The sequence below is a fragment of the Hibiscus syriacus genome, unplaced genomic scaffold (assembly GCF_006381635.1).
Source record: "Hibiscus syriacus cultivar Baekdansim isolate YM2019G1 unplaced genomic scaffold, ASM638163v2 tig00110793_pilon, whole genome shotgun sequence".
In the NCBI taxonomy this organism is placed as follows: Eukaryota; Viridiplantae; Streptophyta; class Magnoliopsida; order Malvales; family Malvaceae; genus Hibiscus; species Hibiscus syriacus.
The window spans coordinates 335,206-351,503 of NW_024062864.1; the positions used below are offsets into that span (position 1 = coordinate 335,206).

The window sequence follows — 16,298 nt, forward strand, 5'->3', positions numbered from 1 at the left end:
TTCCCACTTATTCCAAAAAGCTCCTCTCAAAAAAGGTTCGTCTTTACTAAAATTCCCAACTTTAAATATCTTGTTTCACTTTAATTACCCTATTCTTAATCACTTCTACTCACGATTTTACCTTTGAATTTTACATGATTTCCTATTTGATAAAAAGTATCACGTGTTATGTTTTTATTCACAACTCTTATGAGATATGATACAGATAGTGATAAAAAAATTACAAATAAAATATTATGAAATAATTACCTTTATAAAAAATTAAATATTTTTTCATTATTTTTAAAAACTTTATAAATTCATCATTTTTTAAAATTTACAAATTTAAGCCCATAATATAAAATATTGCATTATCGGAATGATATTTTGTTCCATTTTCCCAAGTTTTAACCATTAGAGATGGCTTCCCCATGCATGATGGTGGTGGGGATGGAGGAAAGGGCCGCAGCCGGCCCTCCTTCGTATGCTTAATGCTTTGCTAAGAATTCCAAGATTTGGCCCCACATATGTTATCTAGCTCTTTTTGTTTTTTTAATCAAAATATTTGTACTTTTTTTATTATTATACCACACTCGTATTTTAAATTATATATTTACTTTTTTTATATTATAACTGTCAAATATGGTAAAAAAAATTACAAAATAAAATTATAAAGTTTCAATTGGAATACTAATTGCAATTTAAAATAATTATTACAAGCATATAATTGTATAAATACTCAATCAATTGTAAATGTTTTGTTTTTCCATGAGATTTTGAATGGCTCGATTTGCATGGTCTAACCGTTGATATATATAAGTAAAAAATAAATAAATAAGACCCCAAAAATTTGCAATTTGGATATTCCAAGGCATCCCAACTTTGACCCTCAACGCTCGGATAATCTTATAATCCTGTGGGTACATGACTCACCACGTGTCATCACCTTGTGGGTCCAACCCTTCCACGATCGGAAGATCACCGTAGTCGTAAATATATTAAAAAACAGTCCGTTTTGGTGAACTAAATTTGTGGTATAATAATACAGGATTTATTATTATAATAAAATTTGATTGATATTAGATTCTAGCCTTGAGCTCTAATTATCTATTCTTAGTTGATTTAGTAAGATAAGATGATAGATTTTTTAAGTAAAACTAGATATTTAAATTTTAACTTTTTAAACGAAATAAATTAAATTGAGAGGATCATTTCTGTTATGGGTGAGTATTCAATCGGCTAAAAATATTGATTTAGTTGAATTTACAAGTACTATTTTATCATTAAAACTTTATTTGAATTTCTTGAAGTATATTTGAATCAAATACATTTATTTAAATACAATTACAACTATTTATAATATCATGGTATTAACTTGTTTAAGTTTAAACAACACTCTCTAATCATATATGATCCATATATATATATATATATATATATTCATATTCTTTTTTACATGTGTAGTTAAAATTTTTAATATTATTTGATAAATTAAATACCATCTAAAATTATATGATATATTTTTAATGTTTTATTTTTAAGAAAGGATTTTGGGGAAAAAGTGTGATGGAAGCGTAAAGGATTCAACAAATCAATGAGAATAAACTTCATAAAAAATTACAATTAGTTGATTAAATTGAATAAAATAAAAAGTTAAGGAATTAAATTAAAATAGTTGTTTTCAAAAAGATGAAATAAAATTACACAAGAATTAGTGGTAGAGAAGTATATAATTCAAAATTGATAAATAAATGGACTTAAAATGAATGAGAATTGGAGAAAAAAATAAATCATATAAAGTTAAGAGAACAATAAAAGAAAGAATTAAAACAATATAATTATTTTGCAATAATTAAGGAACATGTAATTCAAATTTAATAAAAATAAGGAAAATTCTATAACGCTCGTAAAGCGTAGATGAGCATAGTTAATGATAAGAATTATTAAATTAAGTTTTAAAACGTTAAACTATAAAGTACTAAACATAAAATTATAAATTAGTTAAAAAATCTAAATGTAATTTAATTAAATATAATATTTATAAAACAGCAGTTGTTTTTAAACCATAATTTATTTTTATATTTTTAAAGCCGTTGTCACCGTCGTCGTCACCACCGCTGCCCCCACTATTGTTGTTGCCACCGTTATCTCCGCCACCGTCATTGTTGTTGCCGCCGCCACCGCTGTCATCATCGTCGTCGCCACCATCACCACCGCTGCCATCATCGTCGTCGCCACCATCACCACCGATATCATCTTTCGTCTTCGATTTAGTTTTTTTTGTTCGCCAATATGATTCCGGTGGTAGTGGCGATAACGGCACGACAGTAGCGACGGTGACTACGACGACAACAACTATAACTTTAAAACTATGAAAATAAATTATGGTTTATACATTTCCAAAATTAATATGTGATCTAATTATAATTAAAATAATATTATAAAAACCAATGTTTAATAAATATTATAGTTTCATTAAATTATATTTAGAATTGTAATTAATTTATAATTATATATTTAACACTTTCTAATTTAACATTTTATAAATTAATTTAATGATACTCATAGTTAATTTTGTTTATCCGTACTCGTTGAACGTAACATCTTCATCTAAAAATAAACTAATTTTCCATTTAAATCTATAAGATTGAGCTAAATTATAACTAATTAATTCCCTATACAATAGTTGTTATATATATGTATATATATAAAACTAATTTCAATATCCATAGATTTTATTATTATTGATGATGATATTTTCTAATATGCAGGTTGGATAAAAACCCGTCATGTAGAGTTGTTAATATTAGTTAGTTTTTTAAGATCAGTATAAGTTAGTCGAATCAGCTGAATTAAGAATTAATAATATTATTAACTCGATTAATGATATAAAATTGGATATATAATGAACCGATATTAAGTCGAAAGTACGGTAAAATTCTAATAAAAAATTAGTTGAACCAGTTAAAGAAATTATTTTTATTTAATTATTATTAAACAAATAAATCAACTGACTAAATCAAAATTGGACAATTCTTTAAATTTTAAAATCAATTTTAATTTTTACAATTTATCATCACATAATTTTAGTTATTAAAAAAATAAAAATCTATTAAATGATTCAGTGATAGAAAATAATAATATTATTTTAAAAGATTTACATTTAAACAAATAAGATATTTATGTATATTAAAATATATTTTATCTTATAATAATTCGATAAATTAAAAAAATTAGATACCATTTATAATCTTATTTTATAAAATTAAATTTTTTTATCTTATAATATTCAAAAAATAAAACACAATTTATAATCTTATTTTGTAAAATTAAAATTATAGATATCTATAATAAATAATAATTCATACATAAAACGAGTTTTATATTTCGTTTGAAATTGTTGAAGTCGGTACAAACCCCGTGGAAGATATAACGCACCCTATTTTGTTTTTTCATCCTCTATAAAATTCAAAGCATTTTTCCCATTTTCTTTCTCTCCTTTTTGTTTTATCCTTTTACTTACTTTGTGCTTCTTCTTAAAATGAAATCGATGGCTGCAATTCATAAACATGAGGTTGAAGAGGATGGAGATAGCAGAGCTGTTGTTCTCAGCATCAACGGCGGCGGAGAGGCGGCTGCAGCAGCGTCGAAGAATCCCAAAGAAGAGCTTGACATAGAGACAGCTGTAAGCCTGAAGCCCATGGCGTTGCACGTGCCGTCAGCTGTTCCCATGCCGCCAGTAACGACAGCACCCGTCGCGCCGAAACGAGCTTCTACCAAGGATCGCCACACGAAAGTAGAGGGACGTGGCCGGAGGATCCGAATTCCCGCTACTTCCGCGGCTCGGATCTTTCAGCTGACACGAGAATTAGGCCACAAGTCGGATGGAGAAACTATCAGCTGGTTGTTAGAGCACGCTGAACCGGCGATAATTGCGGCGACCGGAACTGGTACAGTTCCCGCCATCGCTATGTCGGTTAATGGGACACTTAAAATCCCGACGACCTTGAACGCTAACCCCGAACCCGGTGACCTTAGTAGAAAGAAGCACAAACAAACCGCTAATAGCGAGTTCGTTGACGTCAACGACGCCGTTTCGGTTTCATCTGGTTTAGCCCCTGTAATTATTTCTCAACAACAGCAGCAGCATCAACACGCTGTTCTGCCGCAGGGTTTGGTTCCAATTTGGGCGATACCATCAAACGCCGTCGTTCCGGGCGCGTTCTTCATGGCACCATCTATGGCATCCGTGGCCGGACCATCAACACAGCCTCATATATTCACATTTCCGGCCACCACTACACCATTAATTAACATTTCGGCTCGGCCCATATCGTCGTTCGTGTCCGCCATGCAACACGGTGCAACAGCAACGCCGAGTCAACTTCAAAGTAATGTAGCGGTCACGAGTTGCACAGTTCCGATTTCCAAGACGGCTAAAACGGCTTCCGTTATGGCACCGAGTTCGAGTTCCGCTGCCACAACTACCACCACGACAACAACTCAGATGCTTCGTGACTTCTCATTGGAGATTTACGATAAACAGGAGCTCCAATTCATGAGTCGATCTTCAAAGCATTAATTGATAAAGAAGAAGTTTTCTTTCTTTTTTCATTTTGTTTGCTGTGTTTGGGTTTTGTTTTTCATTGGTGGTTTCGTTGTTGGTGCATCCGTCATGAACGAGCGAAGCTAAAGGAGGAGGAGCAGGAGGCGCACGTGCTCACTTGAGGGGTGTTTTCAACCAGTGTAATATCTACCCTGTTTACCAGCATTATCTTATCTTCTGACCCTATAATTTAACTACATATATGCAAGATAGTAACCTTTTGCATGAATGCAAATGTTTATGGGACTATGATTCTGAATGAATGCAAATGTTTATAGGACTATGTATAGTCTTCTCTTGTAGTTTTGTAGATTGGATTCTGTAGGATTACCAAGTTTCCAGTGCGATCAGTAATTTGACACATTGATGGTTCTGACATTTGAAATACAACCTGCAGGTGATCCTCTATGTTGCTGTTGCATTGGTTTTGACATTCCCCTTCGACATTTTCTATAAACAGGAGCCCCAGTTCATGAGTCGATCTTCAAAGCATTGACTGATAAACAATAAGTTTTCTTTCTTTTTTCATTTTGATTGCTGTGTTTGGGTTTTGTTTTCCATTGGTGGCTTCGTTTTTGGAGCATCCGTCATGAACGGGCGAAGCTAAAGGACGATGAGGAGGAGGAGGCATGTGCTCACGTGAGGGGTGTTTTTAAGAGCTGTGCACGTGTAATGTGGGGTAATATTAGGTGACGCGGGTAGGGTCCACATTATGTTTTGTGGGTCAACACTGAAACCAAAAGGCAGGGGCAATCCGTGGGCCGTGCATTGCTAGGAGTAAATCTGGGCCAAACGGGCCACCTCATCGAACAGTCATGTGGTGCGAGGCACGGGACCCGATAGGAAAGTTGCAAAAAGGAAAAAAAGTGGACCTTACGGGACCGTTTTTGCATTGTTCCCAAGGAGTAATCGCGTGGTGGTCCCTACGGGGTTAGTTCGGTGGTCCGATCCAGAGAGCGTGTGAGCCAAAAGTTTGGTCCGTCTGGACTCTGGAGTTTTGACACGTGTCGGGACATATCTGTTAATGGTTTTTTTAGAAAAGAAAATCTTGGACACGTGGGATCCTTTATCGGTGGGGTCTACAAGATAACATGATCGTCAGAAAAAAAAATGGAGGAAGAAGGAGATGATGATTCTGGCACTGGCATCATATGCTCTTCTTCCCCTTCCTCCGTATTTATCTTTTATTTTCTAAAATCAAATTGTAAAATGCAACTAAATGTTTTAGTTTAATTGGTATAAAGTTCGGATTCATGTTTCGAAATAAAATGGAATCTGAAACTTTTATTATTCTTATCTATAGTATTCAAATATAAGATATTTTTTAAAATATATTATATTTATTATCGTTTAACTTAATTAGCATAGATATTAAAATAGATATTATTTTATAATCATTTTACATTATCAAAAAATATTTATATTAAAATATTCAATTGATAACACGTTCAAATTTAACAGAAAAATCAATAATATGATCAATTAAGCTTTAATTCCTAGAAAAACTAAATTTATGAAATTTGAAATCGAGGACACTTTTAAAGGTAAAGAGTATAGGGAGGGACTGAAAGCAAAGTTAGGCCTATCTCTTGACGTTAAATTTTTTATCGATTCAGGTTTAATTTTTAATTTTTTAATACGAGAGTTAAAAACGTGTCGTTTCTGAAAATAAACCAGGATTGAGAGAAATTAAAACGTGTAATTAAAATAAAAGCGATAGGATCACAGTTTTGATTTGATCTTGAACAGCATGTCATCAACAGTGAAACATAATAACAATATAATTATTATTCTTAAAGTTATTAAATCTGAACATCACATATTATAATTTTTTTTAATTTTTATATCAATGATTCAAAATATTTAAAATAGATCTTATAATCACCGTAATTAATAATAAAAAATACTAACAATAATTTAAAAGGAGGTGGGTCCTATGGTGACAAGATGTGGGGACAGCTACAGACGATAAAATGCGCAGATTCCGTCTTTGCTTTGGTGGCCTACAAATGCAGTGAACTGGGTCCGGTCCACACTGAAAGACACCCTGGATTTCATCATTTAAGTCCACGTGTACGGTTGGTATCAGAGTTCTATTAGGTTTCTCTGCGGTCCCCTTCCCAATATTTGTCATCACAAAAAGACCATGGACCACTTGTTATTAGGCCTGATACCACAAAAGTAATTGTATAAACCAAATTGAGAGGTGTTTTTAAAGCTAACGAAACCTTGTTTTTATTTTTTTTTTGTCTATTTCACGATTCACATTTAAAATTCGTGATTATCTCTTTTGACAAATATAATAAGGGAGGAGCCCCGGTGGATCAATTCTGGTTGAAAAATGAATATAGTTTTTAAGTACAAAATTTGGTTTGGACAATGTAACAATGAAGAGGGAAGAATCTACACAATAAAATGGGCTCTTAAAACTATAATGTATGAACACATTTCATTTATAGTTGCAAAACCATATCTGAATCACCGTATTTGGTGGTAGTATATCAAGGTTAAATTGTAAGATTTTCTTGTATGGCAAGAAATGAGCCGCTAATGTTTCCACCAACATCAGGGAAAGTTTCACATCCAGGAAGGGGCTTGATCTTACCCTTTGGGCCCACTTCCTCGGGATACTTTACCAAGTGCCCTCTCATCTCTGTCACTTCCTCCGATGCAAATTGTTTCCAGTTCATCTTACCTATTTGAACTATCCGTCTTACGCAGTCGAGACTCTCCGGTCGAGTGAAGCAGTCCTCGACAACTCCAGTATGTTCCGCCCAAAGTGACATCCTATACCCATAGACCTATAAAAAATAGCAAAGAGTTAAGGACACTCTTCGGGGTGGGGAGGGGGAAGATTCTTTGTGGAAACATGAAACATGTATATTTGTGTTTCTAGGATCATATCATTCATATGGTTCATTTAGTAAAAAGGGAAATTGTATCATTAATATGGATGTAACCGAGAGGTTACCTGTCCGAGTGGACTAGAATGTTTTGCTGCCCAGGTATATTGAGGTTGGTAAGCTCCCATTGCAATCTCAGTGTCTCTGGTACCCTCCATGGAGCGTTGATTGATGTTTGCAGACCCCACTATTACATACTCATCATCCACTATCATACCTTTTGAATGGACATAGATCATAAATCTTCTACTCTTCCGGCCAAGTGACTGGAATGCAAAATCCAGGAACATATATGTTAGCAGTGTAGGAACTTTAGGTTAACGCTTGAGATGTTCAAGCGAAATGGGATCTTGATCTGTTATGTTCTTCATTCAATTCAATCGAAGTTTTTTTTGTACTACCATCCATGATATTGCCCAAGATGTTGAACTACTGAAATATAGTTTTTGGGAACATTGTATGGATTACCTCAGGGGTGTTTGCAGACCTAGGACTTTCATTGCTTGGAGGTTGAGATCCATCGTTCTCACGATTGGCAAGACAGAAGAAATTCAAATAGTCCTCCGGCGAGTAAACACCATCAAGTCCCACCTCCACCAAAGCCCTGTAAATAGTCTCGTACATCATTTCCCTAGTTTTTTGCTGCGACAATAGTATCAGTTCAAGGTCAAGGGTCTCTCAGTATCTAGTTTAAAGATCATTATTCTTCAGTTAAAACAAAAAGATGATCCTAAGAAAATTTCATGCCAAAGCAATATAAACAATTTTTAATGCTCCAAATGGACCAAGATAGAACTCCAGTGTTCAGCAAAAGCTTCTGTAGGACTATGCAATCTCTGCCGCGGTGAGATGGAAACAAGGAACCACATCTTCTTTGAATTCCAGTTCTCTAAGAGTATTTGGGGAACTATATTGAGGTTGTGCAGGATAAATCACGATGTATTCAATTCACAACAGGAGCTGCACTGGACTTGCACAAAACTAAAAGGTAAGGCCCTAATCACTACCACCCCAAAGCTTGCATGGAGTGCTCATGTCTATCTGGTATGGGAAGAACGTAACAGAAGACATTTCAGAGGACAGCAAAGGACTAGGAATAAGGTTTTGCATTCCATTAAGGAAATAGTAAAGGTTAGACTAAGTGGAAAAGTGTTGATAGAACTGATAGAGTGAATTTGTATTTGTGTACCGTTTGGAACATATTTGATTAGAAGGGTTTAGGGGTGCAATTGATAAGATAGTATAGATGAATTAGAGACACTCTTGTATGTGTAATTGTATCAGAAATCTGCTTCTTTGGATAATACAACTGAACACTTTCCAAAAATAAAGCTTCTGTAGGACTTGCACCAGAGCAGACATCTCGATGAATTCTCAAAAAAGATAACAATAATCCGGTCAAACATTTAAACATTTTAACACCAAGTTTTAAGTCGAACTCTACCTGCCAAAATAAAATCCTTTGAGTGGCAGCGCCTGTTGGAACACCCTCTGGCCACATTGGCAAAACAATATAAGCAGCAAACCTCTCTTTTGCTTTAATTTTACTGGCAATCTTAAGTGCAATTTCCATTGGAATCAAGTTGTCAGCACCTGTAGAGAGAATGTAAGGTTTACAGTTCTGAACCAAAACTATGAACAAATGCCTTATTATTCGCATAAAAATTTTCATAACACATCCAATACAAGAAATATCAGATGAAGCCATGAACAAATAGTGCTAACCAAATGCTCTTATTAATTTCTAGTTTTCGAAAGGAAAACTTAGTTATTTTGTATGTCATCCTCTGCATCTTTCTGTCTACAATGGCATACGTCTTAGCACACGGACTAGATACATCGATAATCTGACTGATATATTTAACCAGAAACTTTGCTACATTGATAATCTGATTGATACAAGAAATATCAGACAAAGCATGAACAAATAGGACTAACCAAATGCTCTTACTTTTAGTTTTTTAAATGAAAACTTGGTTATTTTGTATGTTGTCCTCTGCCTCCTTCTGTGCTACAATGACAAATGACTTAGCACATGGTCTTGATACATTAATAATCTGGTTGATATTTCAACCAGAAAGTTAGGTTCTTGATCATTTTACAATATTTCTTCAGCATACATCCAAGCATAAGATTTTACCACTTTCTATATTAAAACAGATATGTTTCAACCTAAATTTACCGAGTCCATTTATTAACCTTCTCAAACTGCTTAACTTATGCAACTAAAGTTGCAATTACAAAACAATATCCATTATCAATCTTGTTACGTTAGTCACAAACATCACGGTCATCAAAATCTAAGTGCTTTACCTAGGTCTTTATAGGAGCTCCAATTGAAGGAAGATCCAAGGAAATACTGATTCTCTATATAAATGAAATGCTGGGCAGAGCGAATGGCCTTCACGTATGCTGTATGTATGCTCATATCAATAAGGACATTCTTACCGCACACCAAATTCTGTCACAAACAAATAACCATTCAGCTTATACCCTGGAAAAAGAAGAAGAAAAGCAAATCAATGGCAACCTTCTCTTTACCTTGCTTGTCGCATCTTTGGGATCCTTTGGAAAGCCTTTAACAGAATTTGAATCAATTGAGCGGAATATCTGCATGTGAAACCCCAGAACAATAAATAAAAACTCCATTTGTTAGAAAACTAAAAATGTAAAAATGAAAGCAGCTTCTTAAAATCACATTGGCCGGCAAAACTAGACCTATGACTTACTTGAACCTCACCCACCTAACTAAACTTGACTAAAAACAAGATTAAGAAACAAAATTACCTGAACATGCCAACCTTCCGGATCACTCTCAGAATTGGTAAAATCAGAAACTCCCATAATGTCCGGAATTCTTTCTATCCTCAGCAAAGCATCATCAAAGGGTTTCTTTAATTTTTTGAGTCCATGAGGCTTGGCAGACTTCAACCATCGTTCCTCAAAGTTGACCAGAACATCATATGCAGCTGGGCCATCAATTTTACTGTGCATGTCATGCCAAGGTTCTCTTGGACAACCTTCTGTGGAATTCTGCTCAAGTAATTTGCAGCCACCCCATTAAACTTATTTACTGTGATGAATTACCATTAACTTGCTGCTACCCAAATATCATAAAACAAATGAAAACAAAGATAAGGAGGTACCGTATATGTTGGATTATGATAGTCATCCTTATGTAATGTTTGCAGCATCCTAAATAGAGGATGACGTGGATCATCATATCGTCCGTCACATAAGTCAAGGCCACCAACAAAAGCAATAATTTTTCTACTATTTTTCCCAGCATCAGCATCCACAATTACAGTTTTTTGATGGTGTGTATAAATTGTTCCAACTTCCTGATAATTGTACGCATCAGAAAAGCATAGTGCTTTAGACAAGAAATGGGATAACATATAACAAAAAGGCTGGTGAAAATTTAGGGATGACTTCATTTTTGTTAATCCTGCCAATAAGAAAACTGATAACAAGACTTTCAGCAGAAATAAAACTAATAAAGTATTTCATATTTGACAGGCCTGAGAGAAATTGAGAATCCATTAAAAGAGGGAAACAAACAAACAAAAACTCAGAAAAAGTATGAGGGAGAAGGGCGTTTACCATCAAATTTAGAAAACAAAACATAGTCCCTATTCAAAGGAAAAAACAGTAGCATGAAGCAGAACTGCAGAAGGGCTCTGATTATTTTCGGAAGATTAATCACCATCAAGGTATATTGGTATAGATACAAAAAGGTAATCAGCATTTGGTCTATGAAGTATTTTAATAAATATCCAGAAAAGAGTATGAAAGACCAATGGTTTTTCCCTCATTCAGCCCTACTCTTTTGAAGTTTGAATGTAAATGTGTAAAAAGTTGAAAATACTACTTCAGGCTGTCCAAAAGCTAGTTTTTCTTGAGAAGTATGAAATATCTAAGACTAAGTCAAAAACATTTTTTTCCTATTGCCAAACATCCTGTCAGCATGTGGTCGGTAGTAAATTGCCAAATGCAGCCACCACAAGTTACAATAATAGTGCAAACTGTGAATACAAAATCTTAGTAAGGCTGATAATGATTTCTCAACAAACACACACTAGCAGTAACATCTAATGATGCCAAACTGAATCCAAATCGACGTGTAAAGTTAGGAATGCATTTATGGGATATAATCGTTGAAACAAATGGCCGTTTAGAGCTAACCTTCTGGTTGACCCAACTATGTCTTTTTCCAGCCATACGAGGACAAAGTAACACATGCACTGAAGAATGTTTGAAAAACCTATGTGTTTCCTCATCATGGGTTGCCATTATTCCATCCTGTATTTGCCAATTAAAAGAGGTTAATTAAAATCCCTGATGAGCAAAGCTTTCTCAAGGTTAAAAGGTGACTAATTTCTATCTTCATAAAGTTCGCAGACTCTCATTGGTCATTCATATGCACATCACATTTTCTCCATTAACCAACTATGCACAACGATCACCAAATACTTCTATTATCTATTATCATTAAGTTTAAACACTGCAGCCATAATGTGCAAGAAACAACGTAATAGAAAGTTACCGTTTTGTATCCTAAGATGCTTCTCGACGTAGGATCATCCCATAGCATAAGTAGCACTCTAACTCCCTCCTGGGACTTTGACCTAAGAAGATCCCCCAAAGTGCAATCCGAAGCAGGACTAGCATCACGTACCAGCCTAACTTTATGCCAAACTGACCACCCTGCAATGTAAATCAAGCGCCTAGCTTGACGGATGGCATCGAATATGTCACTCCAGCACTTTCCATGCACATAAGTCATCCCATGGTCAAGTTTTATGGTTGGAAGAATCCCATCAGGGATGTTGGCATCTTGATAAAGTGTCACTTTTACACCCTTCCGAAGAGGAAAATATGTGCCAGGAACTCCCACATAATCAGGACCTGCTCCAACTCCATGACGATAGATGCTCAAATTCTCCATTGGTGTGTACTGAATTGATAATCTTAAGACAGCTCCAGGCTTACAGGGCTTTCCCTTATCATTCAGAATCGGGTAGCTTCCCTCAATCTTTTGCCCCGAGTATATCTGCTCAACTGGAATTGCTACGACTCCGATGATCTCTGACCCCAATACATCACTGTCTTTAACAATAAATTGCACTTCGGCAGCCTGATGTGCAACGGGAACACAGAAATGTTGCATCCAGACAGGGTTTTCACTATTGCTGATCACATATGTCCTTCCTATAACGGCACCGGTAATTGCGATTGTGACATAAGGATCACTTGTAATCTTCACTTCACCTTTTCCTCCAACTTTTTTGGAGATATTTGCAGAAAGATTCCCAAAAATATCTCCTAAAGTCTTATGGAACATATCCATGTTGGGAAGATTTTTAGCCTCGAAAACCCAGATATCTAAATTTCCATGTAGAAGCAAAACTCTCAATGACCCTTTATGGAAAGGTACAATCTGCATACTCTGGCCATTTTGTGAATCCTTACGGGGAAATGCAGGTTGATTAGCTGAATCAGCTCGGCCTAAATTAGGCCCCTCCCAATTACTAGCATTACTTGCATAAACTAGACTATCTAGCTCAGGTGTTGAAGTAGCAGTAGTCACTGGAAGCACTGAAGGTGCCGGTGGTGATGCAGGAGCTGACTGATGCGCACCAGACAAATGCATATTACTCAATTGATGGTCCAAACGTGGATAAGCAACAGGTAGGGCACTACCTGTACTTGCTCCCACGGAACTCAAACCATCCTGCCTGTTATGTCCAGAGAAGCTATTTTGTATGGAGTGGAGCTCAGAATTAGGAGGATATTGAGCAGGTTGTTGATAAGAGTTGGATCCAGACAAATGCATATTACTCAATTGATGGTCCAAAGAAGGATAAGCAACAGGTACGGCACTACCTGTACTTGCTCCTAAGGAATTCATGCTATCCTGCCTGTAATGTCCAGAGAAGCTATTCTGTCTGGAGTGGAGCTCAGAATTACTTTCAGGAGGAGGATATTGTGAAGGTTGTTGATAAGAGTAGTAAGATTGCAGATTACTTTCAGGTGGTGGGTAATGACCAGATAGGGATTGGTGGTATGGGTAAGGAGATGAACCATAGTGGTAACCAGTAGGATGTTGGAGAGTAGGTTGGGAAGGACTTAGAGGAATCGGGTGTGCATATTGATAAGGAATTAGTCCAGGATGAGAATGCCCATAATCCATGGGAGCTGAACCAGGAGCGTGGCCTGGGGGAGGATATAGACGAGGCGCATGAGGGTATTGGGGATTGAAAGGATATGGATATGGAGGACGCGCATATGGATCTTGATTTGGAGGAGGGTCTCCATGGTGATAAGGGTGTGGGTTTTGGTGTGGATTGTTATCCATTTCTGACCAAATTACTCTTAATATCAAATTACTCTTCTTTTATGATGGAAACAGGATCAAGTGAATTGCAGAAAAAATAACAGAACTTTGATCTTTATGCATATAACAAAATCTGCACAACAAAAAACACAAGCTCAGCTGTGTTTCTCAGTTTCAAACTTTCAATGGAGACTTCAACAGTAATACTACAAATAGAATTGAAAAGAGCAAACACCCAAGGATCCAATTGAACAAAGAAGATAAACGAAAAGAAAAAATCTCAAAAAAGAAGTGATTTAACTCAGATTCCGATTGAAAAAGAAGCTTACCTATTGGGATGCTTTTTTTTCTTAATCACTGAAGAAGATGAATGATCCAGGAAAGAGTATTCGGGGGAAAAGGTGTTGAAAGTAGTGTTTTTGGGTAATAAATTACCTCATTTGGCGTTGACAAAGCGCGTATCGATCATGAAACGAAACATTGACAGATTCCCATTATTATCTGCAAGAAAACACGTAGACTGGAAGGCTGTTCAACTGTTACCCTCGTGGCAAGCAATTACTGCTGGTTTATTTGATAGAACCTGAAACATTGTGGAAGATTATCAGACCGGCTATTATTTGCATAAATAAAAGAGGCTTATTGAATATATTCTATTTTTTATTTAAATGATTAAAGTATATTATTTCTTATTCTAGATATGTATATTGATTTTATTTTTGGGTAAACTACACAAATAGTTCTCTGACTATAATATATCATTTATGAACACTAATTATAGGTAACGACAAGTGAACAATAAAAAATCAACATAAATTTATGTAAAATATTTTAGACACATTAACACACAGACAAGTAGTGTTGACAAATGCTTTGATGCTCTGGAGAAGAGCTTTCGCCTTCAACGGATCAAAAATCTCTATCCCATGGCATCCTCCTTCGGCGAACTCCGCCACCACATCTACCCCACGCGCCTCCACCATTTTCACCAACTCTCTCTGCTTGTCGATCAGTGGATCCCCGCCGTGGCCAGACACCAAGCACCGTGGCAGTCTTCCCATCTTCTCCTTAAGCGACTCAGCAGCCGCCATCGGATTGCAGAACTCATGATCACGGTCAGCTCCGTCCGGCAAAGCCAAGGACCACATAAGATCATTAGCCGGTAGAGGCAAGATCCGGTCATTGAAGAATCTCTTCTCCGATTCAGTTCTTTCCACTCCACTGAAGTACGGCTGATTCATTGTCAGCCCTATGATTTTTATCGGCGAGATATCGACGTCCAATGCACGTAAAGCCGAATGGAAAACCATGTTGCCACCCGCACTGGAACCGAATAAAAAACACTTGGAAAGATCCACGCACTCTTTTAACCACGGATCACAACTGCCGATATCCGCCGCCTGGTCCCGGACCCACATGATCGTTTCCACCGCATCGTCGTACGCAGCCGGAAGGCGGTGTTCCGGCGCAAGACGATATTCGAGCGAGATGATCACGGCTGGGATCATACCCGCCTTGACACAACATGCATGCATCGTGAAACGGAAGAGAAGTAGCACTGAAGAGGATAAAGCCGCCGCCATGGAAGTGTATCAAGAGAGGGAGCTTATTATTGGTGTTCGGCGGAAGAGTTGGCGGCCTGTAGAGACGAATGAAGGTTTTGTTTTCGGAGTTTAGAGTGACATCTTTAAAGAGAGCGAGTTGAGATGTGTTGGACTCGGTGCTGGTTTCTTCTGTTGCTGGAACTGAAGGGAAATGAGTTTGTCGAGTGAGTGAACCGTCCAGGTTTTGGATGATTCTGAGTAACTTGTAGGGATCCATGGATGGTGTTGTAAAGGAGGATTGATCTTTCATGGTATCGAGATTAGAGACAAGAGAGAAGATGGTCTATGGTGGAGATTGTAGCAAAATTCCACTACTTATTTATGAAAAGAATTATTAATGGAAATAATTACTATTTTTAAAAAGGGTCAGGTGATATAATACGAACAAAAAATATGGCATTTATTTGGTGTAATAAATAGATGTTGCTGATTTAGGTAAAATAATAAAGTGAAGTGAGCAGCTACTACCTGTTTAGTTGGCATTTACATTTGGTTACAAATGTTGCATGTAACTCGTGATTATCTCGGCGATTTGATTAAACTGACACTTTTTCGTTGAATATCTCATTTTCTAGCATCGTTTGACCGATATTTCTCAATGTGATACCCTTTCGGTTGAGGTGCCACAAATCCGCAGGGACGCGCTTTACCCGAATTATGTTGACTCGACTGTCACGTGTGAAATGCGCATCCCCATAGACACGTTTTTCATTAAATACCTTAAATGTCCATCCGTTGTTTCCCCCAACTACCCCTCCTCCTCTCATATATAAACCCCCTCAACCCCCCTCATTCTTCACACCAAAATCATCTACTCCTCTCTTATATAACTCAAATTTTCCAACTATTTAAGTTTTAAATTTCTTATT

The 16,298-nt window shown here is 36.3% G+C and overlaps 2 protein-coding genes and 1 pseudogene across 5 annotated transcripts; 1 reads left to right on the forward strand and 2 right to left on the reverse strand.

Annotated features, from left to right (window-relative positions):
* Positions 1-2,017: 2,017 nt before the first annotated feature.
* Positions 2,018-15,706, reverse strand: LOC120141125 (annotated as a pseudogene).
* On the forward strand, positions 3,408-5,452 carry LOC120141144 (transcription factor TCP9-like). The gene is made up of 2 exons (XM_039156076.1): positions 3,408-4,723; positions 4,983-5,452. The coding sequence occupies exon 1, from the start codon at positions 3,521-3,523 to the stop codon at positions 4,559-4,561; it is 1,041 nt and encodes a 346-aa protein (XP_039012007.1). The 5' UTR covers positions 3,408-3,520; the 3' UTR covers positions 4,562-4,723; positions 4,983-5,452.
* On the reverse strand, positions 7,058-14,217 carry LOC120141143 (phospholipase D gamma 1-like). 4 transcript variants are annotated; one of them, XM_039156072.1, is made up of 11 exons: positions 14,155-14,217; positions 12,035-13,958; positions 11,674-11,790; positions 10,635-10,829; positions 10,276-10,521; positions 10,030-10,098; positions 9,802-9,949; positions 8,933-9,081; positions 7,957-8,130; positions 7,557-7,754; positions 7,058-7,386 (listed from the first exon to the last, which is right to left on the reverse strand). In XM_039156072.1, exons 2-11 carry the CDS (start codon positions 13,844-13,846, stop codon positions 7,093-7,095), a joined length of 3,402 nt encoding a protein of 1,133 aa, XP_039012003.1. In that variant the 5' UTR covers positions 13,847-13,958; positions 14,155-14,217; the 3' UTR covers positions 7,058-7,092. The 4 variants fall into 4 exon arrangements, with proteins under 4 accessions (XP_039012003.1, XP_039012005.1, XP_039012004.1 ...); XM_039156074.1 differs by having other exon boundaries at positions 12,035-13,191; positions 13,375-14,201; XM_039156073.1 differs by having other exon boundaries at positions 12,035-13,157; positions 13,341-14,201.
* Positions 15,707-16,298: the final 592 nt, after the last annotated feature.

Coding starts and splice junctions, on each gene's coding strand:
- LOC120141144 (XM_039156076.1), top strand. CDS start 3,521: ATGAAATCGATGGCTGCAATTCATAAACATGAGGTTGAAGAGGATGGA.
- LOC120141143 (XM_039156072.1), bottom strand. CDS start 13,846: ATGGATAACAATCCACACCAAAACCCACACCCTTATCACCATGGAGAC. Junction 8,131..8,932: donor AAAGGATTTTATTTTGGCAG/GTAGAGTTCGAC, acceptor CTATTGTCGCAG/CAAAAAACTAGGGAAATGAT. Junction 7,387..7,556: donor ATTCTAGTCCACTCGGACAG/GTAACCTCTCGG, acceptor TATTTTTTATAG/GTCTATGGGTATAGGATGTC.